At 42.0% G+C, this 21,412-nt stretch overlaps 9 protein-coding genes across 11 annotated transcripts; 8 read left to right on the top strand and 1 right to left on the bottom strand.

Annotated features, from left to right (window-relative positions):
- The first annotated feature begins 43 nt into the window (after nt 1–43).
- Nucleotides 44–1,503, top strand: LOC145705717 (non-selective voltage-gated ion channel VDAC3-like). The gene is made up of 6 exons (XM_081783199.1): nt 44–182; nt 227–397; nt 442–529; nt 571–812; nt 860–1,012; nt 1,063–1,503. Exons 1-6 carry the CDS (start codon nt 129–131, stop codon nt 1,162–1,164), a joined length of 810 nt encoding a protein of 269 aa, XP_081639325.1. The 5' UTR covers nt 44–128; the 3' UTR covers nt 1,165–1,503.
- Nucleotides 1,504–1,679: 176 nt separating this feature from the next.
- LOC145705162 (ras-related protein Rab-8A-like) lies at nt 1,680–3,677 on the top strand. Its single transcript, XM_081782618.1, has 4 exons — nt 1,680–1,926; nt 2,193–2,372; nt 2,434–2,634; nt 2,915–3,677. The coding sequence occupies exons 1-4, from the start codon at nt 1,900–1,902 to the stop codon at nt 3,173–3,175; spliced, it is 669 nt and encodes a 222-aa protein (XP_081638744.1). The 5' UTR covers nt 1,680–1,899; the 3' UTR covers nt 3,176–3,677.
- Nucleotides 3,678–3,679: 2 nt separating this feature from the next.
- On the top strand, nt 3,680–5,268 carry LOC145705171 (MYG1 exonuclease-like). Its single transcript, XM_081782627.1, has 7 exons — nt 3,680–3,782; nt 3,829–4,119; nt 4,338–4,472; nt 4,584–4,614; nt 4,668–4,866; nt 4,931–4,938; nt 4,980–5,268. Exons 1-7 carry the CDS (start codon nt 3,687–3,689, stop codon nt 5,222–5,224), a joined length of 1,005 nt encoding a protein of 334 aa, XP_081638753.1. The 5' UTR covers nt 3,680–3,686; the 3' UTR covers nt 5,225–5,268.
- Nucleotides 5,269–5,317: 49 nt separating this feature from the next.
- On the top strand, nt 5,318–11,228 carry LOC145705149 (uncharacterized). 2 transcript variants are annotated; one of them, XM_081782604.1, is made up of 8 exons: nt 5,318–5,457; nt 5,505–5,814; nt 5,855–6,090; nt 6,135–6,372; nt 6,416–6,703; nt 6,744–7,219; nt 7,259–7,782; nt 7,824–11,228. In XM_081782604.1, exons 1-8 carry the CDS (start codon nt 5,401–5,403, stop codon nt 7,939–7,941), a joined length of 2,247 nt encoding a protein of 748 aa, XP_081638730.1. In that variant the 5' UTR covers nt 5,318–5,400; the 3' UTR covers nt 7,942–11,228. The 2 variants fall into 2 exon arrangements, with proteins under 2 accessions (XP_081638730.1, XP_081638731.1); XM_081782605.1 differs by having other exon boundaries at nt 6,416–6,679.
- LOC145705163 (transcription initiation factor TFIID subunit 12-like) lies at nt 11,220–12,140 on the top strand. The gene is made up of 4 exons (XM_081782619.1): nt 11,220–11,340; nt 11,387–11,576; nt 11,623–11,823; nt 11,868–12,140. Exons 1-4 carry the CDS (start codon nt 11,266–11,268, stop codon nt 12,011–12,013), a joined length of 612 nt encoding a protein of 203 aa, XP_081638745.1. The 5' UTR covers nt 11,220–11,265; the 3' UTR covers nt 12,014–12,140.
- Nucleotides 12,141–12,297: 157 nt separating this feature from the next.
- LOC145702167 (heterochromatin protein 1-like) lies at nt 12,298–13,516 on the top strand. Of its 2 annotated transcripts, XM_081779375.1 has the most exons (5): nt 12,298–12,515; nt 12,559–12,756; nt 12,800–13,098; nt 13,143–13,296; nt 13,338–13,516. In XM_081779375.1, exons 3-5 carry the CDS (start codon nt 12,982–12,984, stop codon nt 13,376–13,378), a joined length of 312 nt encoding a protein of 103 aa, XP_081635501.1. In that variant the 5' UTR covers nt 12,298–12,515; nt 12,559–12,756; nt 12,800–12,981; the 3' UTR covers nt 13,379–13,516. The 2 variants fall into 2 exon arrangements, with proteins under 2 accessions (XP_081635501.1, XP_081635500.1); XM_081779374.1 differs by lacking the exons at nt 13,143–13,296; nt 13,338–13,516 and having other exon boundaries at nt 12,800–12,953.
- Nucleotides 13,517–13,549: 33 nt separating this feature from the next.
- On the top strand, nt 13,550–14,798 carry LOC145702166 (uncharacterized). The gene is made up of 5 exons (XM_081779373.1): nt 13,550–13,686; nt 13,799–14,042; nt 14,088–14,304; nt 14,349–14,443; nt 14,487–14,798. The coding sequence occupies exons 1-5, from the start codon at nt 13,606–13,608 to the stop codon at nt 14,633–14,635; spliced, it is 786 nt and encodes a 261-aa protein (XP_081635499.1). The 5' UTR covers nt 13,550–13,605; the 3' UTR covers nt 14,636–14,798.
- On the top strand, nt 14,798–17,894 carry LOC145702083 (tetratricopeptide repeat protein 13-like). The gene is made up of 8 exons (XM_081779294.1): nt 14,798–15,123; nt 15,168–15,411; nt 15,453–15,743; nt 15,855–15,994; nt 16,037–16,848; nt 17,305–17,473; nt 17,517–17,631; nt 17,681–17,894. The coding sequence occupies exons 1-8, from the start codon at nt 14,829–14,831 to the stop codon at nt 17,892–17,894; spliced, it is 2,280 nt and encodes a 759-aa protein (XP_081635420.1). The 5' UTR covers nt 14,798–14,828.
- A 74-nt stretch (nt 17,895–17,968) lies between these two features.
- LOC145704191 (gap junction Cx32.7 protein-like) lies at nt 17,969–19,346 on the bottom strand. Its single transcript, XM_081781631.1, has 7 exons — nt 19,213–19,346; nt 19,115–19,172; nt 18,999–19,071; nt 18,844–18,955; nt 18,437–18,801; nt 18,275–18,390; nt 17,969–18,229 (listed from the first exon to the last, which is right to left on the bottom strand). Exons 2-5 carry the CDS (start codon nt 19,158–19,160, stop codon nt 18,481–18,483), a joined length of 552 nt encoding a protein of 183 aa, XP_081637757.1. The 5' UTR covers nt 19,161–19,172; nt 19,213–19,346; the 3' UTR covers nt 17,969–18,229; nt 18,275–18,390; nt 18,437–18,480.
- Between the last annotated feature and the right edge of the window lie 2,066 nt (nt 19,347–21,412).

A 21,412-nucleotide genomic window follows, 5' to 3' on the forward strand; every position in this document is an offset into this window, starting at 1 on the left:
TACTCTAATCTATTCCTGTGACACAAATGCATGCTCTGAAAGAGGCGTGACCTTTCTGGATTATCGCCCCTTATAAGCCCATGCCCTGATGCTAACCTCCATACTATTCAGATTGAATATTTGAAAACATGGTCGTTGCATTCGCCGATGTTGCCAAGGCCCCCAAGGATCTTTTCAAGAAGGTAAGAGACTCAGAGATAATCATGCCTCTACTTCCCATGTTTAGCCCTTCAATGCTGGCAAGACCGATATTGACATTAAATCGGGTATCTTCACCTTGAAGAACTCCGTTGCCGGCGACAAGCTCAAGAGCGAGCTTGAATTCAAAGCTGAAGATGCCCTCCTCGGACTTGGCAAGGGTTTCACTCTTCCTTTGACCAAGAAATACGACGGCAAGGTAAAGATAATTTATGACTTCGCCGATTTTTAAGGATTTTTTAGACTGTCAAGCTTGAGTTCAAGAAGGCCTTTGATAGCAATGGCAACAAGCTCAATGTGGACTTCAATACTAACATCGTCCCTGAGTCTGGTAAAGAGAACATTCTCTTTCTTTAATTCAAAATATTTTAGCTGCCTACAGCCACACGCTCAAGACGAAGATCACTGGTGCCAACTTCGTCGCTGGTGTCGACCTCTCTGTCGACAACCCAGCCGGCGCTACCTTCCACGCTTGCACTGCATTGAAGAACAACACCATCGGTGTCTCTGGCTCCCTCTCCGACCCCACTGCGCTCAATTACATCTATAGCCCATGTGGAGGTCTTTTCTTCGAGACCAACTTGAAGAACCACACTCTTCACCTTTACAAGAAGGTATGCTTTGACACTCATTATCGTGCCAAATGATAATAATTATTTAGAGCGGTGATACCGCTGTTGCCACCCGAGTCGGATTTGCCTGTGGTTCCGCTGACTCTTCTTTCGCCCTTGCCGTCAAGAAGTCCTTGGCTTCCGGCGCAGACCTCTCCATCAAGGCCGACCAGTCTGGTTCCATCGATGTCGCTCACGTTTCCGTAAGACCAAACAACGAAAATGTACCAACTTACTAACAAATTTCTTTCAGAACCTGAGCGATGGCGTTAAGATGACCCTTGGAGCGAACTTCAACTCGCTCAACCTCGCCGCTGCTCCCAAGTTCGGCGCTGGCTTCGAGTTCAACTTCTAAGTTGCCGTCTGTCCAACATGAAATACCCTTTGGGTTATTTTTGCGAGATTCGCTTAATGTTGGCACATTTACCTTCCGTTCTATTTCATGTTATTCCATAAACTACTGTTAATAAAACAAGTTAAAATTTGATGCTTTCCTTTATTTTCGATTATGAGAACATGAGATCTTATTCTTACCTACTACTAGCCATTCACACCTGCAATCTGCAAAATTTCCCTCAAGTGCAACATCAACTCTATTTATTAAACCAAGCTCCAAATTCAACCAGTCTCTCGGACATCCTAAAATCCTGTCAAACAGACTTGTTCTCAAATTCTGGCCAATAAACATAAGAAATTAGAGATTGAATATGTGTTGGACTACTTGCATTCATGATTCCGATTTCTGGGTCACGCAGGATTCCAAACATGCCTTTTCTGGCTGAGTATATTTATTTTGAGTCCAACCTTGCCGCCAGCAATCAACGGTTACGGTGTGTGGGAGGCCTGATTTACTGTTTGAGCAAAAGGGATGGGGATTATTCTGCCTCCCGCTGTGATGGATGACTCCCACAGCTGACCTGAAATGTTAAAAAATCACCACAAAAGGCATCTCGCGGCGATAAAAATAGCGCCAAAGTGCGTCGTCACGCATTGTTGCCCCCTTGTTGTTTCATTCCGCCATCAGAAACACAAAAAGTCAATTCTCCGAATTTAGAAAAAACAAGAAAGGTAGCGATTGAAAGACTCGAGAATGTCAGCCGCGGCAGGAAGTTCCACGGTAAGCAACAAGAAAGAAATTGTACGTACTAACAAGTGTGAGTTGTGGTGTTTTCGAGGTGATTTTCTTGCTCTTTTCTTCGTGCTTATCCTTTCATAGTTCTGGTGATCCATATTTCTCTGAGATTTCTGGTAATTTCGGACGGCTTTTATGATCGAGGAATAGACAGATTTCTCCAAATTGCCAGAAATATCGACCTTGATTCAAACAGATTCCACGAAACTGTTGTTTTCCATCATCATTCTCATCTTGAAAGTAATCTTCAGCCAACATCAGTCGCCGCCCAGAAAGCATACGACTATCTCTTCAAACTGTTGCTAATTGGCGATTCTGGCGTCGGGAAGACCTGCTTACTATTCCGTTTCGCAGAGAACTCGTTCAATCCGACATTCATTTCCACCATCGGGATTGATTTCAAAATTCAAACGGTTGAAATTGACGGGAAGGTACGTTTATCTTTATTGAGGCTGTAAAGTGGATTGAAAATTTTCATTTGCAATTTTAAAGAGGATAAAGCTGCAAGTTTGGGACACTGCTGGACAGGAACGATTCCGAACAATCACTACTGCTTATTACCGAGGAGCAATGGGCATCCTCTTGGTGTACGATGTCACATCAAAGAAGACTTTTGACAATATAACGAATTGGCTCAAGAACATTGAAGAACATGCAGCTGAAGGTGTTGAGCAGCTTCTTGTTGCAAACAAGGTAGAAAAAAGAACACATCCATCATCTGGTTGTTAAAAATGATCAATGATTGGTATAGTTAATCGTTAACCGGAAGGCAGTTAAAATCAGTGACTGTTGATCAAGAATTTAATGAGATCTTCAATGAGAAAGTCAGAGTTTTATTACAGACTAATCTTTGATCATAAAATCAATCCGTACTTTCACGATTTCCAGATGTTTATTGATGAATCCGATTTAAAAGGATATCAGGCTCTTTTAAAAAGAGGTTGCTTTCAGGGTCCCTAAAGTCTATTTTCAGTGTGACCAGGAAGATAAGCGCGTTATCAGCGAGGAGCAAGGGCAGCTGCTGGCGGTGCACCACGGTATCGATTTTATCGAATGCTCAGCGATGAGCGGGGAGAACGTTCGCGAGGCATTTTACCGAATGGCCCGACGCGTGAAAACGAAGCATGAGTCGAAAGAATCGGCGCAAAGGGCGGACGGCAGCAAATCGGTGAAGATCCTCTCTGATCCCGGATCGCCATCGCCCCTGGGCAAAAGCCTTGGCAATTGCTGCTGACAATGATTTGGCGCTGCTTTCCAATCCTATCTCTGTGCGAACCAAAAACACACACACTCTCCTCCCGTGTAAAAATTATTTTCACCAAGAAAAATATACAGATAATTTCTTTTATTTCTTGAGATTAAGTTCGTATTTTCAAATACCTGCAACAAGTAACATGTGTAGAAACGTGCCTTTGCGAGAATATACAGTTTAAATGACCTGTTTTTTTATTTTCTTTGCTGTTTATTTATGCTAATGACCTAGAGTTTTATGTACTAAACTGATCTCAATACTATAAATTCCTCATGACGGCAGCCTATCCAAGCATGCCTTTTTCCCTATCTTACCTTATCAAATCCCAAAGATCTGAAAATACAGTTACTCAACAGTTATAAAATTTATTTTCGATCTTAGCATGTCAAATTTACTATTTTTTCCTTCATCTAGTTCCATCCGTTTTTTCTTCTTTTGTAAAAGACCTGAATAGACAACAGCCCAACAGTTGGATTGCAAAGGTTTTGTAAGAATGATTCTAAGGAGACTTTCAAGAATGGTACAGAAGAAGATAGGAACGCACAACGGTCATTTTCACGCTGATGAAGTTTTAGCTTGTGTTTTATTGGTGAGAAATCAAGAAGCAATGGGAGATATTAATTGTTGAATTCTAGCGTCAATTGCCAGAGTACAAGGATGCCGAAATCGTCCGTAGTCGTAACCCAGCCGATCTCGAGCCCTGCGACATCGTCGTCGACGTCGGAGCAGTATTTGACCCCGAAAGACAACGATTCGATCACCATCAACGAGAATTCACCGAAACAATGAAGTCGTTGAAGATTCTCGACTACGAAACAAAGCTCAGTTCCGCCGGCCTCGTCTATGCTTACTACGGAAAGGCTGTGATAAGCGCCATCACTGGGATCCCGAAAGAATCGCAAGATATGGCCGTTTTGTACGAAAAGGTGAGAAGCGAAAGCTCAATAGTCGAGGTGATAGTTTTATTCCTTATTTTTGGGGCAAATACAGCCCGTCGTCGATTGAGGACAAAAACAACAGGTCATAAAACGTGATTTGCCTTATGCGAGTTTCATTTATGCTCCCCGATCTTAACGAGAGTAAATATTTACACCGGTTGAGGATTGTAGAGCAGAATTTCCTATCTCTATCCTTATCGTTTTAGATGTACGCCAAATTCGTTGAAGAGTACGACGGCATTGACAATGGTGTGAATCAATTTGACGGGGAACCGCGGTACCACATTACTTCTACCGTTAGTGCCCGGGTCGGGCGATGCAACCCTAGATGGAATGAAGATCAGGAAAGTGTTGCTCAATTATTTTTTATGAACAAACAATTTTGAACGAAAAATTTTCGAACTTAAAGTTCAGTTTGATAAATTGAGAATAAAAATTGCAACACCGGGAAACAGTCGCCAGCGGCGGAGCGCGCGGGCTTCGGTTTGTCAAATATTTTGATTTCATCCCTTTTAAATCAAATATCTCTTCAATAGAGAAGGCGATGCAAATAGTAGAGGGCGAGTTGCGCGACGCGCTGGACGGGTACGTCAAGTCGTGGATGCCTGCGCGGGCGATCGTCAAGGAAGCGATAGAAGAGCGTAAAAAGCACGACCCCGAGGGGAGATTGTTGAAATTCCCCAAGGGAGGACTCCCCTGGAAGTCACACTTGTTTGAGATGGAGAAAGGAAACGGGTCATTGTTTATTTCACCCTGAGAACAGCGAAAAAGGAAAGAGAAATTTAACAAAATTGGGAAGAAATGATTGTCTGGCAAAAATGACCTGTCCAAAGAAATGAAGATCGAAGGTCAAATTCTTTACGTAGTTTATCAAAGCAAGCCCGAGGACTGGCGAATCCAGTGCGTATCAGAATCAGAGGGTAGCTTCAAAAACCGAAAGACACTGCCCGAAGCCTGGCTTGGAGTGCGCGATCAAGCTCTAAATGAGCTCACCGGATTATCCGACTGTACATTTGTGCACGCAAACGGTTTCATTGGCGGTGCCAAATCCGAAGCTTCTGTTATGAAGATGGCCGAAATGGCTCTTCAGTGAAGACATATTTTTAGGTTAATTCTTTTTGTTCAGGACTGATAAAATACACTCAGATCACTGCCTGCAGGCGAGAAAGAGCAGCCAACTTAAATTGTAAATTTAGACTGTGCCAAAACATGGCCTATTTGTAAATATATCGGTGAACACAATCGGATTGTAAATAAAAATTGGTCACCATGGTGAGTGGTCCGCTTCAAGGACTAACGCAGCAGCTTGCATCAACCACACTCCAGGTAGAAAAAGAATTAGTAAAAATGAAAATTTATGAATGCTAATTTAGGATGAGAACGAAGAGACTCCGGGAGGAGGAGCGGCAGGCATCTGGAGCAGTAATGACGGAACAGGACCATCGGCGCCTGTTGGCATGAACAATACGCCACGATTGTCGATAGGTGGACGGGAGCACTGGCCTGCTCCTTCTGTCGACCCATCGGCAATCGCGCCAGGCGGCAGTGCTTGGGCAACAGATCAGCCAACAACGTCCACTGGACCCTGGGCCACGCCGGGCGGTCAGATTGGGGCACTTGGAGAGGGGAGACTCAATCCAGACCTAGCTGCCGCTTGGAATACAAGTCTTAATCAGATCTCTGGTAATAAAAAATCCCCTACCCATTTCCTAAAAGAATTTAGGTTCTGACGATAAATTTGCCGATAATCAGAATCCACTTCCATCCACTCTAACGAGTACGCCGATGATTTCGACACCTCTCAGCGTCGCTGACCCTACTCTGCAGCTTCTTCAACAGCAGCAGATGCTACAGAATGGGATGAACGATCCATTGAGTGTAAATCAGATGGCTCTAGCGCAGCAAATGGCCAGTCTTCAGATGCAGCAACAACTTTTGCAGCAGCAGTTCACTTATCCGGTAAGACAAAAGGAAAGAAAACATCCGCTCAAAAGCAATTCTAGAATGCAGCCGGTCTTCAAGGAGGCATGAGCCTTCCGCAAATGCAAGTTCCACAGGGATTCCCGAACCTTGGCAATCAACTCAGTGGTCTTGCCGGCCAAAACAACCTCCTGGACGCGGGTAGAAGTGGTCTAGGTTCAGGCGATGACGATCTGCTAGCAAGATACAATGAAAAGCTGCGCGCACAAGCTCTCATGCAGACGCAAGCACTGCAAAATCAAGCGCTTATGGGTGCTGGAGGTAAGCTTTCAACAGAAAAGACATGTAATTACGTCTTTTGAAGGACTGTACAATCCGATGAGCGGTCTCGGTGCATTCACCAACGATCTTGGTGGAGCACTCACGCGCCGCGACTCCCTCGCCTCTGACTACAAGAACATCCTTGGTCAACCGCTGCGTACGCCCGGCAATTATCAGGGAATGAACCCTCTTCAGGGTCTCAACAACGCTCTGGGCACTGTTTCCCCGCCAGGAATGGGAAACAACGGTCTTCTTGGCCCTTCATTTGGTCGAAACACATCATTCAACTCGTCAGCCTCAAGTCTTGGTATGAACGCAAATGGTGCACTTGGTAAGATAAGCTAGAACTTGGCGTTAAAACTTTCCTTTAGCTGGCAACTTTGGACTTGGTGCATTCCAAAGCTCCTCGCGGATCTCGTTCGAATCAATGTCTGATCGCTCCAAGCTACTTGAAGACTTCCGAAACAATAAACTGCCCAATCCACAGCTTCGCGACTTGGTCAACCACATGGTTGAGTTTTCTCAGGACCAGCATGGCTCGCGCTTCATTCAGCAGAAGCTAGAACGGTGCACACCAGCTGATCGCGAGCTCGTTTTCAATGAAATCCTTTCCTCTTCCTATAACTTGATAATCGATGTGTTTGGCAATTATGTAATCCAAAAATTCTTGGAATTCGGCTCCGTCGAGCAGCGCGTGCAGCTCCTCAACTCGATAAAAGGACATGTTCTGCAGCTATCGTTGCAAATGTATGGCTGCAGAGTTATTCAGAAGGGATTAGAAGCGTTTTCGCATCTACCGGAACATCAGATCGAAATTGTAAAGGAGCTTGAAGGCCATGTTCTCAAGGTAAAGTGCAAGGAATTTTCTTGTTTTGAGAGTGTTTAGTGCGTGAAAGATCAAAATGGTAACCACGTCGTGCAAAAAGTGATTGAGTGTGTTCCTCCTGAGCATCTAAATTTCATTGTCGACGCGTTCGCTGGTCAAGTCTACCAGTTGAGCACCCACCCTTATGGCTGCAGAGTTATCCAAAGGATTTTGGAGCACTGTGATCAGGATCAAACCGCTCAGATTCTGGATGAAATTCATCCACAAACGGAGCAACTAACGATGGATCAGTATGGAAACTACGTTGTCCAGCACATTCTTGAACATGGCCGCGTAGACGACAAGACGAAGATCACGTCAGAGATGCGAGGACGAGTGGTTCAGCTGGCGCAGCACAAATTTGCTTCAAATGTCATCGAGAAGTGCGTCACATCAAGCTCAAGAACGACTAGAGCGTTGATGATTGATGAAGTGTGCGGCTCTAGCGAGGCGTTGTTTACGATGATGAAGGACCAATACGCCAACTATGTCGTCCAGAAAATGCTTGACATTGCCGATATGCCACAAAAACGCAAACTTATCAGGTAAATAAGACCAACTTTGATCCATATCTAACATTCAATAGCCAAATGAAGCCTCACATCAATAACCTGAAGCGATACACGTACGGCAAGCACATCATCACCAAGTTGGACAAGCTCGTCAACGAGCAAAACATGAAGAACATGAATGGGATGAACTAACAGCTCCCTGGTAGTCGACAAGCAATGCCCGTCCTGCGCGAAAATATACAACTTTTGAATTCATTCCGAATGTAAATTGTACATACCATTATACATATGGTCATTTACCGCTAGTAATCTTCTTACCGCTGGCCACGTAAGGAATTCAAAAACGAACTACGTATCCGACCCAATCTCCCTTGAAAACATCACTGTTGTATATTTTTTGTCACTTAAATTTACACTAGTTCTATAAAGTACTAAAACGTTATTCCAACCCTGATAATCGACGTTCTTTTATATACTACCGAAATGTCATTTCAACTTGTATTTATCAGATAGCCGAGAAAGTCCAGAACTGACCATAAAACACCAAACGGTTAATCTCTTTCCTTTCAATCCGTTTTGGCGGATCAATTCATATATCGCTCATTATCGAACTCTTGACGTTCTTTTCAAGCAATGCACAGTTCGATTACTGTATTGCTATACTGATCTAAATCTCTTTTTCTAATCTCTTGATATATACGATACATATATTATATCCATGCATATCAACTATGAATCTATAGTAGTCTGCTATTTGTACTCTAAAAGGGGGTGCAGTTTCCTCTCGATTTGCTGGACAGCGAACTTCTCTGTCCCATCCGGGATATGGTCCCATTTCCCGACCCTTTGTAAACTTGTAGAATTGAATCAGCTGGCAGCCACCTCACACGCTGTCCTGCAAAATTTCACCGAGGAAACGACACCCTTTCTGTTTCTGTTTTATTTTATTCATATTTTTGTTATTTACCAATCTTGTTTCTACAAAGTATATAAAACCCATCGGATTGATTCCTTCTTTAGTGCAATTTAAAATCGCGCCAAAAACAGGCAATCCCGCCAATCCCTTCCATGGTCGGAATAAATAATTCATGTCGAATCTATATCGCTGTGTTTAAATATCATACTCTTCCATATTTTTAAATATGACATTTGCTTAAAATTCATTTTGAAAAAAAAACAGTATTTACATTTTTTAAAGCAACTTCTTACAAATCCTTACTTACGAATACCTGTAGTCAATATCAGTATCACCCGACACGTTTAGGCACGCACCGCCAGGCTTTTTCTATCTTTTCACCTTTATCGCTTTTAATTTCACAGTTACACCAGGGTTGCCCAATCGGACAAAAAATCTTGGTCTCGGCGATCCGATTCCGATCCGATCCGATTCGAACCTCGTCCGATCCGACCGATTTCCGATCCGATTTTTCGGATTCCGATTAAAGTTCAAGTCCGATCGGACAATTTTCCGATCGGAAAAATATTCGAAAATTTTCAAGTTAAAATTTCAATTTAAACTATTGAGTATGAAGAAAAAACTCGAAAATATCAAGTTCTTTCGCTAAAAACGCCCCTCTAACCATTTAACGTCTTATTTCTATGAAAATTTATGGATAATTTTGGGTTTTCGGGGGCGTGGATCGGCAACATGTGTACAAAACCTTTAAGGGTCCTGAAAGAGCTTTCATAATAGCCGCCTAGGCGCTAGAGTTTCCAAGAAACGAAGCAACAAATGGCTTTCGCAAAAATAACCATCTCAATGGTTGACATTCTCAATCTAACACTAAATCACTGTGACCAAGGTTTTATTTATAGATACTATTCAGAGATAATATTGAGTTTTCGCTGGCTTGGATCAGCAACCTAAGTTCATAACTTTTCAAATAGCCTTCGCAGAAATAACCAATGGTAGTTTTGAGATGTCCCAATGATTGAGATTCTCAGTCAACGTGATGATTACCCGTGATGGAGGTTTTGGTCGCAGTTTGCCGGGCCCGGGGATCAAAGACGTAATTAAGTTCTTTTTGAGATAAAAATGCCTAAAAATTGGTGAATTTACAGAAATATTACTTTTTATAAGTATATATTAGTGGTTTTTGAATGAATGGACCCGACTTTTTTACCTATTTTCCGATCGGATTATCGGATCCGATTTTACCGATCGAAACCGATTTTACCGATCGGACAAGACCAAATTTTCGTTGCCTCGTCCGACCGATTACCGATCCGATCCGATCGGAATCGGATTTCCGATCGGATTCCTATCCGTTTGGGCAACCCTGGTTACACCTACATACATTCAGTATACTCCTTATCAAACTCCTGGCAACTAAGGATCTTCCTTGTTCATTTTAATTTCGCAGTTGAAGTTTAACTCGACAAGAAATGTCTTTTTGCCGCATTTACTTAACTAAGACAGGAAACAGCACAATGTAAATTTCACACTTACAAATTATCTGCCAGGACATTACTGCCAATAACTGAAAAGAACTGCCCAAATGTATAAATCACTATCAATTAATTAAAGTCGACAAAACTCGAATGCGCCCACCAACGACCTCGCGTATAATTCTTTGAACATTTCTCTCTGAACAATACTAGCACGACTTTAGCGTCTCCTACACATACTGTAATGTTTCCTGTAAATTCTGGCCGTCGGATTTTCGCTTATATATACTTAACTGTAACATATTGAAAATCGTCGGCATCACTTAATAGCACTTAACAAAGACCCCTAATTAGCAATAGGAAAGAGCCTCCTATTCGGCCTTTTGTATAACTGACGAGATTGGCAAGTTATTGATAAAACTTATTATTCAATAATAAGTTTTATTCCAATAACCCATTTTCTTCAGTAATTCTCATTTCAATTGTCGGCTGTAAATTTCAGTCCATTTTTGCTTTACATCTACTGCTATTTGTACGCATACAGTAGTATGGCAATACTACTGTATTAAGTTACGCTACCGTTACAAATAGCAAATGAGGTGTAAGAAAAAGCGGACTCCGACACACTACCACCCTCGCTTTGTAAACTTGTGGGACCCTGGGGAAAGATAAAATTTTGGTTAAATTCTTGCTACTTTAATATTAGCACCTGCGAGGCTCTCTTTTGTAAATTTTGTATTAAAATCATCTTCCAGCTGCTGCTCGATCGGAGAAATCTGTCGGAGCAGAACTCGCTGCGAGGAACTACTGTCCTTTATCCCTCTTCTAACGCTGGTCGGTGCGTTTAAGCCAGCAAAGATCGGGAAAATCACCAAAAAAGTTACTTTTCTCCTATATAACCTTCCTTCGACGTCTATTCCTTTCATTATTTTCGTCATTGATTTCAACTCCTATTCAACTTACCTTACCCTCTCCATGACTTTAATACCTTTACGACGTCCACTTGTAAATCAAGCAGCCTTTTTATCATAAACGAATGGTGATGAAACCTATTAGAAATAAACTGTTGCAAAACAAACAAAAAAAAAGAATCAATTCGATTGTTAACAATGTTCCTTTTTGTTCAGCATGTCGCAGCCGAATCATTCGAATCCGAATCCACAAGTGTCGCAGGGTAATATTCAGTACGTTTCACAAAATCAGGTACTAAAGATCACTCTTTCCATGCATGTGTTGATTAAATAATCAGGTGAACACGACAATCCGCAATGTGCAGCCGGTTACGTCGATGACAACTCCTAGCACTGGGCCGACACAAATGGTGTACATGACGAATCCGACAAACGCGCGGCTAGTGCAGCCAGGCGGCCAAATGGTCCGAATCGTGCGCCCGAACTACCCGATGAGCCGCCCGATTCAACGCCCCTATACTTCACAAGGTTCGCACCATTCCCTAGCTAAATAAAAGTACGCGAATAATCAAAGGACAATCAATCGTCAACAGCGAGGAAACCACCAAGCTAATGCCCAAATCAAAGATGCAGGCGCTCGCACGCGACGTTGAGCAAAACTCAATCCTGGAAGACGACGTCATGGAGCTGCTCCATCGCCTGGCAGAAGACTTCGTCGAAAACGTCGTTTCCGGATCGTGCACTTTGGCCAAGCATAGACGCTGCACTACACTAGGTTCAATAATAAACAATCGAACTTCTTCTAATGCCGATTTTCAGATGTTCAAGACGTAAAATTAGCTTTGTACAAAAACTGGCAAATGCAAATCCCAGGCTTCACAGTCGAGGATTCCAAAAATCGAAAGAGCACCGGCGAGGCGCACAAGCAACGCATGCAGCTCATCCGCAAGACTCTGAAAAGATGAGAAGCTCTCCTGTCCATAATTAACTACTCTTCGCTTCACTATCACATTGGCTAAAACTTCAATCTGGTAGTCCATTATTATTTCCTTATTTTCGCTGCCACTTTTTGTTCAATAAATTTTAAAAGCAAAATCACCTTTTACGAAAAGTTATTAGCGATTTAATCTGTCGCTAATGATTTTTCGTCCAAATAATACAAACAGCAGTCACTCGTTTTTTACTTGCAGGTTGCAAAAATTTGAATGAATGGAAAGAACGATTCTGATATAAAAATGCGCGATTATAGAATGCGTTTTACTTTGATAAATCGAGTTCGGTTTTCGCCAAGATTGCTCTCTGAAGGAACTCAGAGGGTGTGGACGACGGCAGAGATGCATACGATTTTAGGCTCGTCGCCGAAAACGACGCCAGAAGAGTTGAGAGAATTGTACCTCGCTCGTGTTAGAGAAATTCACCCCGATACGGCTACAGAAACCCCTACTATTGCCCTGAATGAGCTTAGAGGTTCACTTTACTTGCGTTCTTTGTTGAATCAAAATTTATGTAGATATTTACGATAAACTCTTGGAAGCAAAAATCGAAGCGGACGAGAAATCGCCAACTTTGACCATTGAAGACTATCGCGCTGAAAAGCACTTGCAAAAGCCGACAATGCAGAAGTTTTTATATTCCAACGCCTTTCGCTTTATCATTTTCATCCCCTTGTTTGTGATTTTGACGGAGAATGCGTGGGACGTTGCTACAGGTAAATTTCTTGCGCTGTGAAATTCTAACTGGGAAAATAATAGATCGAGAAGGAAGAAATCAACGGGCAGTAGCCGAGCGTGAAAATATTCTTTATGCCAGAGCGCTTCAAGAGTATAAAACGGAGCTAGCTATGCGAGAAGCTGCGGAAACTCAAGCTGCGTAATTCTTATTTTGTGAACAATTCGATCTTTCAGATTTGAAAAGGAGAGATTTGATTTTCAGAATGGGGCGGAAGAAAAAGGCTGAAAACGGGGAATTGAATGTTGGTACGAGTGGAAGTGCGGCTGTTGCTGAAGTTAAGCCGCTGTCGACTGACTCGGATGACGACCAAACTTATGAGGTTCATTCTATTTTCGAACTTGTCTTCAATAAATGAAAAACTAGGTGCACTCAATCATTGCTTCGCGCATGACTGAAGCAGGTAGACTCTTTCTGGTGAAATGGGAGGGTTTTACAGACGAAGACAACTCATGGGAGCCCGAAGACAATCTTACTGGATCGATTGACAAAGTAAAGGACTACATGGCCTTGCGCAAAAGTGACAACTTCAATCAAAATTATTACTAAACGGAAATTCAGGTTGGATGTCAAAAATGCCTGCATCGAAGAAGATTAGCTAAAGCTTCAAGCTGATAAATGAACGAGAAAAACTGTTGAACATTGGATGAGCTTTGTTCCAGTTCAGTTATAATTTATCGTAATAACCTGCCATTTTGAAAATAAAGTCACTCAAAAAGCAAAGAGCCGAAGCGCGCCTTAGTTAAGCCACGTGGCCCTGACTTGCAAAGTGCTGGAAAAAAGGCGTTCCAAGAGTATGATGTCTGCCTGAGTCGAGACTTTTTAGAGCATGAACAATCGGCGATTCAATTTGCAAGATGAAGTTAATGGGGAGGAGAATCGTGAAAGAATGGGAGCTGGAGTTTTTATGCTGATTTTATTAGGAAAGGGTTTTTCATTTTTCAGACCTTTCTTCGTCAAATTTGATGAATTTTCCTTGTTTTGAAAGAATTTATAAGAAAATTTCTCAAAAACTGAAAGACCCTCAATTCGAAGCGATCCCACTACAATATCTTATGTCGGAAAATTATGGCGTTGCGGTGAATCAACGGAACATGCAATCGCTACAACTCGTCACGGGCGCGACGCATTTTGCCAAAACATGGCTAGATCCATCAAAATGGGAAAAGCGCTTCGCAGAGTTTCAAGATTACATTGACAAGCTGGCCGATGAGTTGGAGGAGAAACAGAAAAAGATCAAAAACGCAAAGAAGAGCTTTAGTAAAGGTTGTTTATAATCCTCTTTGAACAAAATTTTAAGGGGAATTTCAGAGGGGGAAACACCAGCACATGAAGTCATTTCATATCTTGGTCAGAATATGGGATACTATGCGCATTCCACGAGAGTGAGAGAGAGAAAACAACTGATTCGATATCGAGTGGGGCAAACTTTCCAACACAAGAATCTGGGCTATTATGGCGTAATTGTCGGCTGGGATGAGACCTGCAGAGCGCCACCAACATGGCAGCAACAAATGCTTGGATCAAAGTAACGAGAAACTCTCCAAAACTTTCCTTTGTAATTAAATTTAGCTGGAAAGAAAAGTGCAAACAACCGTTTTACGCGGTGCTCACCAGCTCGGGTGACTCACGATATGTCATGGAAGAAAACATCAAATTGATTAGTGGTACGGCTCCCATCCACTCGTAAAAATATTGATCACATTTCAGGCAACACAAAGATGACAAATTCACAGCAGTTGTTCGAGTTCCTAGTGGAGAGAAATAAAAGAATCGAAGACTACATGGACGCGTATGATGTTGCTGGTAGCAGATTTATGCCAAGACCGGCAGTTGACGCGCTGTATCCTGACGACTAGACCAAGTTACGAAGTTACTCTTCGTTTTTACTTTTATTACCTGCCGCGAGTTTAAAATTGGTTTTGTGCAATAATAGTGATCCCTATCATTTTCGAATGTCTTCTCTCCAACCGCAATGCTTCAATCTACAGTTCAACTATCTGTATTAAAGATTCCCTCTGACCTTATTCAAGTTCAACTTTTTCAGATGGGATGTTACTATCGTTCTTCCTCACCTACGTTTCGGCATCTCTAGCCGTGCGCAGTAACCACTGCTGCGAAATAAAAGGCATTGACTGCAATGATCCCGACTATTGTGAGATTCTATCCGACATGGCGCCGGAAAATCTCGAATCCTGTGCCCGCGAGTTTCATAAAAATGGATATATTCCTTACAACATGGATCTGAATAAGCACAGTCTCGTCATCGCTGAATCGCTCGTTCTGGCTAATGAACATTGTCTTAAACAGAGCTTCGCGAAAGTAAATTTACTCATCCAGCAAATTGGTATGGAAAATCATCAAAATGTTTATATTAACCAACACTCAAAGAAACGAAGAAAGATTTCCGAGTAGAATATCGCGGAGCTCTTTGGACAAAAGGACGTGTCGCCGCTGCTCTTGCTCCAAAAGATGGGCGTTACTACGAAGCAGCTCTTGACGTTTATGCTACGATGGAGCGCTTAGACGGTGGTGATTTTGAACCTGGTCTTCGAATGTCTGAACTTTTGATTATGATGGGTCGATATAGCGAGGCACTTTATCCCATCAACAAAGCGATTAACAACGACCCCAAGTATGGAAGCGTGTGAAACCTTCGCTTACCCATGATTTTAGAAATACAGAATGCTTGCGCGTTCGTGGAACCCTTCACTTTCTCGATAATAACTTCGACGAAGCAATAAAAGACTTCAAACTTGCTGTCGATACCGATCCGACCCCAGAACTCTACTACTACTACGCTCTTTCGCTCTATCACGAAGGGCATCTTGGTGCTGCTCTCCACGCAATCGGTTCTGCTCTAGAAGTGCGCGCTGATCAACCCGACGTACTCCGCCTCCAAGCCCAGCTCTTCAAAGAAACAGGCCAGTTCGACAAGGCGCTGAAATCTCTCAACGAAGCTCTAAGGTTCCAAAGAGACCTTTTCGATTATAGCCCTGTACTTACTTCTGTATTTAAGTTTGGATTACAAAAGCGCAGAATCTATAATAGCAAAAGGAGAGTTGTACTTTGATGCAGGGCGGCCTCAACAGGCGAGTCGCTGGTTCCAAAATGCACAAAAGTTGAACCTTGGAATATCAAGTGTGAAGTTTATAAAGGTCTCTGTCTGGTGAATAGTGGCAAGTTTTACGACGGCATTAAAGAGTTAACTACCAGAGGTATTTTTGTTCGTTACGATTGATATTGACCTCGTTAACTAGTTCTGCGGAATTATCCTTTGCCCGGTCAAACGCCCACAAATGGACAAATTCGCTCGTTTTATATTCGAGAATGGGCTCGTTACCTTTCGATGGCTGCAGATAAAGCGCACCTTGGAACTTATCCGGAAAATGAGCTTCCTCGAAAATTTACCCTGTCTTGGTTGGCGAACGAAAACTGGCTTATAAACGATATCCCAGAGTTCAATGATGGGAAAGGTCTTTCTAATACGCTTGATGTTGAAACAACGCCGTGGGAAAATATGGACGAGGGAAAGAAGAAACTCGCCTGTCTGGCATTGAAGATCGGACAGCATCATCGTTCAATTACTGATCTTGAAAATCCGCGAAAAGAAATGGCAATCGGTCTTGCAGCCATCGAAATCTTCCAGCGCTTCAAAAACGAAGACAGAGATAGTCAAAAAGTAAGCGCAATGCAGCTTAGTTGGAAAGAAGCTGCGGCAGTAGCAAATAAATGGATTCGAATGGTTGATCTGAATGAGCCTTCTTTTTGGATCGACGATCTTTACACGGGAAAGATCACTGGCATTCCGCCTGAAGTTCTCTATCACCAAGTCGGGACTGCGATACCATACCAGTACCAAAAATATCACGAATTCTTCTTCAAATATTGCAAAGCGGCAAAGCCCGATCTTCTTGGGAAAACTGGCGCCGACAATATGTCAGATTTGGTTGCAAGAGCAGTTGAACCAGGCGAGAAGGTGATGATCCCCCTTCTCGCTGGATCTGTTCATTATTCCACGGGAACTTTCAGGGCTTCGTCGATGCCGCCTCAAAGAGTTACTACAGAACAGGTTGATGCTTCTACAAAATTAAGTGTTAAGGGGGAGGTCGACGAGAATCGGGATTTTTTCAACCAAAATTCCGGAAAAACTAGCTTTGAATGAAAAATTCTGATTGGTCAGGTGAGTAGGAAAGGGTTTGAAAAATACAGCGGCGAAAACTAGAAAAAATTTTGTCCAGAAAAAATGGGCGTAATCGTGTCTCAAAGTGGACCCCAAATCGCAATTTTGGCAATTTTGCGATTTTTTCGCTATTTTTTTTATGCCACATTTGGTAATGAAGTGCACGAAATTCCTGCAAAAACTCGTGAAACTCGTTGCCGCTGTCTTCTAAATACCCTTCTGTTCTCACCTGATAAGTCAAAATATGTTTACAGAATCGGGTTTTTCGGGAAAATTGGTTTAAAAATTCCGATTCTCGTCGACCCGCCCCTTAACAAACTTTTAGTTGCTACCGCGAAAATTGAGCGCAACAAAGCTCAATTCGAACAATTCAGGCAAGAACTTGACACTGTCTGGAGCAGGCTCTATCTTGACAAAGACGGCAACGACGACAGTTTGGAGTACGCCTGGCTGCTCTACTTCTACTTCACTCTTCTCGCTCCAACAAACGAAAATACTTCTGAAATCGCTTTCGGTACGTATTACTCCTTTTAATCTTTCGCTTTAATATATTTAAGCTGTGACGTTTGGTACTTTATTGTCACTCAGACAACATGTCTTCCCGAATGGAGCCCATAGTCCTTTTCTTCCTCCTCAAATGATCCTGAAGCTTGAAGTCATGCAAGCTCAATCGTAAGAATTCGACTTGAAATCAAGGAAGATTCTAACTTCTAATGTTTAGTCCCGAAGAGTGGGTGCGCATGATGAAGCAATATTACAACTACAACGAGAATCGTTTCACTCACGACGAGTGGCACAAATCCGTGTGGTTCCAAATTCCAGAAGTGAAAAACAAATTCAAACTTCTACGCGATATGACGGAAATCTTAAACATCGATACTTATCAATACTGCGACAGTTCCAGCTCCGACAAAACTGATAGAATAAAATTGTGAATGGCTTCAAAATGGCTTGATCGTTGAACATTTATTGTCTTGAACCAGTCGCTTGAACAGGTTTTATGCTGGATTAGAAAAAAATATCACAATAATTAGAAAATCCGGTGTCAAAGTAGAATAGCTGAACAGAAAGAAAGCAGGGCTTCTTAGAATAAAATTATTTATGGCAGGAAAGAAGGGTCAGTTCCGTATCGACTTGTTACTCATTCTTGGCGTCTTTTTCAGGCGGCGGAATGAGATACAGTTCCTCACTCATTGGATTTGCTGGTTTTGATGGCAATGTTAGAGGCGTTAGAGGAGCTGTTGCAAGACCCGGTTCTTTCGGTGGATATCTAGCGAGAGGTTGATATGCTGTTGATTCATAAAAAAATTCTTACCCATAGTTTGGCTGAGGGGGATGTCTTTGACACATTCGAGATACTCTTTTTGTTGCTTCAAATAAGAGCTCCGCTACTGTTAGGAAGATAGAGACGAGTTGAATTCCGAACATGTACTTGAAGATTGAGATTGTAGAAAAGTATGAGAGTATCAAAGCTTACCTTGACAGCAAGAGACTTTTCTCGAGGTCTAGCGATCCAACACGTTACAGTTTCATCTGCCCAGCATGGCGATAGTTTAGGATCATCGGCTTTACTTGCATGCTCGCAGACGAATCGCTCGGGAACTTCCCAAACATCCCAAAAATTTGTTTTTTGAGTTTGTTGCACCTTTTTGCGGGCTTTGATTCTGCGGAACGCGTTTCAAACTTTGGCAGTTTAAGCCTTTCCTGAATCCAATATGCGAATGCGATAAACAGTAATTCTAGTATCAGCCGAATAATGAGGTGGAAAATGTAACAAATTCTTTCTTCTCGCGTCCAGTAATAACTGTCTTCCTTGTAATCTTTGCCATCAAAATAACTTTTCTGAATTCGATGATTCTTATTTATTGATCATAGCTTGTCTACCTTTTGCTTGGCTCCAAATTGACTCTTCAGGTTGATCGCATATTCTTTGTCGTCCATGTCTTCAGGTTTTCCTTTCTTTCCAATTGCAGCTGTCAGCCTTGTGTTTGTGAAACTAGCAAAACATAAAGAGACAAATTTCTAAAGAAACAACTTACGCAGCATATGCACCAAAGAATATGGTTGGCGAGCAGATAAATATGAATTCTATATTCCAAAATCTGTCCAGAACTTAAACACATCATGACGAGAAGTTCTTACGGACAATTTTTACCTATAGGGAGGAATAAATTATGGCAGACGTTTTCACAGCCCGGCATTCTTGTATCACACTATGAGTCTATTAATAAATTGACTACGTAGGAGACCGACCGTAAACTCTTTGAGCCCATCAGAATAGACATTTTTGGCAATTCCATTTACAGCTACCAAATGGCGAAAGACGAAATTAACGAAAAACCAAAGAGTTCCAATCGGAGTACAATATCTTCTTATCGCCCTTGCCGATTCTTTCAAGTGGTTATTTCACTGTTTTTCTCTTTGATAAAGTTTTCAGAGTAGTGTGGACCATTCCTTCAATAATTTTCCAATGTGTCATGTTGTCTCGATTTCAGACTTTCTCGTTTTTGAAATAGAGGTTGATGTTTATTTTGGTTGTTTCATTCAGGATCCGCTTCGTCAAGGATGTCTCGATTGTTGAGGAAATCAGCCTTTCCTTAGCCGATGAAAGAGCCTCGGGGCCAACGTCGGTATCGTCTTCCGTGCTCCTTTGATCTTAATCCGAGATTAAGTCTTGTTTAGCCGGACAAGGTTGCTAATTTTCTCTACAGGAAACTTGGCACTAAATTCTATAATTGCCAAAGTCGGGCCTGTGGATTCTCGGGGTCCGAGACTCGGAAAACTAAGAATGGGACCGAACAATTGACTTAAAATCATAGATCAAAAAATGGTTCCAGAAAAAGACATTTGTGAAAGGCCTAAGCCGGAGGTGGCATAAAATTGAATAATGAGAAATGTGTGCTTCATAAATTTCTTTAATATCTAAATCATCATTTTTATGACTAGGTTTCTGTACCTCGTTTAGAAGAGCTTGACGCCCTTATGTTCAAACAAAACGGCCAATTTTCTCTACAAGCAGCGCTCTGATGATTCCCGGCTCGTTTACTTTGAGCCAACCGGGTGGTTGAAAAACGATTTGAGGCGTCAATTGTTGAAAATTTTTAAAATTGACGACTCGAGTCGACTCCTATCTGAATCAACCCTACACCACCGCCGGACATACTATCTTGACGAATGAGCTAAACACCGAACGCTATAATAGATAATAACAATTTCTCACAAATAAAGTTACGGTGTTTTTACAACTAAACAACGGCCTTTCATTTTGAGGTTCTGCCTGGGCTGGAGATGGTATGAATATTAAACTAATCATCTGGTGCAAAAACATAAGGCGCCAAAGACACGATACATTCTGGGCAGATAAACTTACGTAAAGAAATTCTTCTCTTGGGCGACTTTAACGGCTCTAGCGTAAGGTCCAGTTAACAGGTGCAGCTCAGAGCACCTCACATAAAGTAATCAACAATAAAAAAATGCTATTTTAGTAATTATTTTATTGTCCGTTGTTTAGCGGAGCAAACTTTTTCAATCAGTCAACTTTTATTTCGTCTAGCTCAGCGACTCGAGCCCACATGAATAACCGCAACAAACGGGGATTGAGCAAACTGCTCAGCCGAAGATTTGGCCGGAAAACAAGGAGTTTTTACCTTTTTTAATATCTCTTGATGCCTCTAGCTTATGATAAAAAATCGTGAGCTGACGAATTTCGATCGCCAGGGTGTCTAAATCGAAACGAATAAAATCGATAGTTACGCTTTTCACCACAAGCATAACAATTTTACAAAATGTGTAATGGTAATATATGGAGATTTCGGAATGTGGAAATCATCTCAGGTAGATTCAAGGAAAGAAATCGGCGCATCGGCGATGAGATATTTATTGATCGTAACTGTCAGTCACTATCATTTTCCAGCGCTACTCGCTCTTAATTTGAGCCATGTACTTTATCTTCAAGTTTCGTTCATTATTGACCGTGAAAAACAGCGATTTCAGGCGATCTTTTTAAGCCAACAATCTTCTGAAGCACTTGAAGCAATTTGACAACTGGAATCGTCGGCAATTTTACACTATTACCGATTTGTTTCAAAGACGGTTTTTGACATCTTATTTATTCAAGGCATTTTTTCTCGAAGATGATAATGAAAAAATATGATGATTTGAATGAGCATGTATTTATTTCTCTTCAACAAAGTATAAATAATACAAGTTATGTACAAATGTTTTATAAAAATATAAAATGTCAGTAATCATATGATGAAAAGTCGCTATTTAGATCGTAGTCAACGTTGCCATCGTCCGGCGCCAGCGTTGCAATTTCAACGTCGGCCGACTTGTAGTTTTCTTTGACGAGTCGGTTCGGCGGTCGACTCGTAGCGCCGCTTTCACGTCGTTTGCGGCCGATGTTGTCGTCGAACTTGCCCGCATCTTTATCCTCAGTCGGACACTGGTAGGC

This window comes from Oikopleura dioica, chromosome PAR, assembly GCF_907165135.1.
Source record: "Oikopleura dioica chromosome PAR, OKI2018_I68_1.0, whole genome shotgun sequence".
NCBI lineage: Eukaryota > Metazoa > Chordata > Appendicularia > Copelata > Oikopleuridae > Oikopleura > Oikopleura dioica.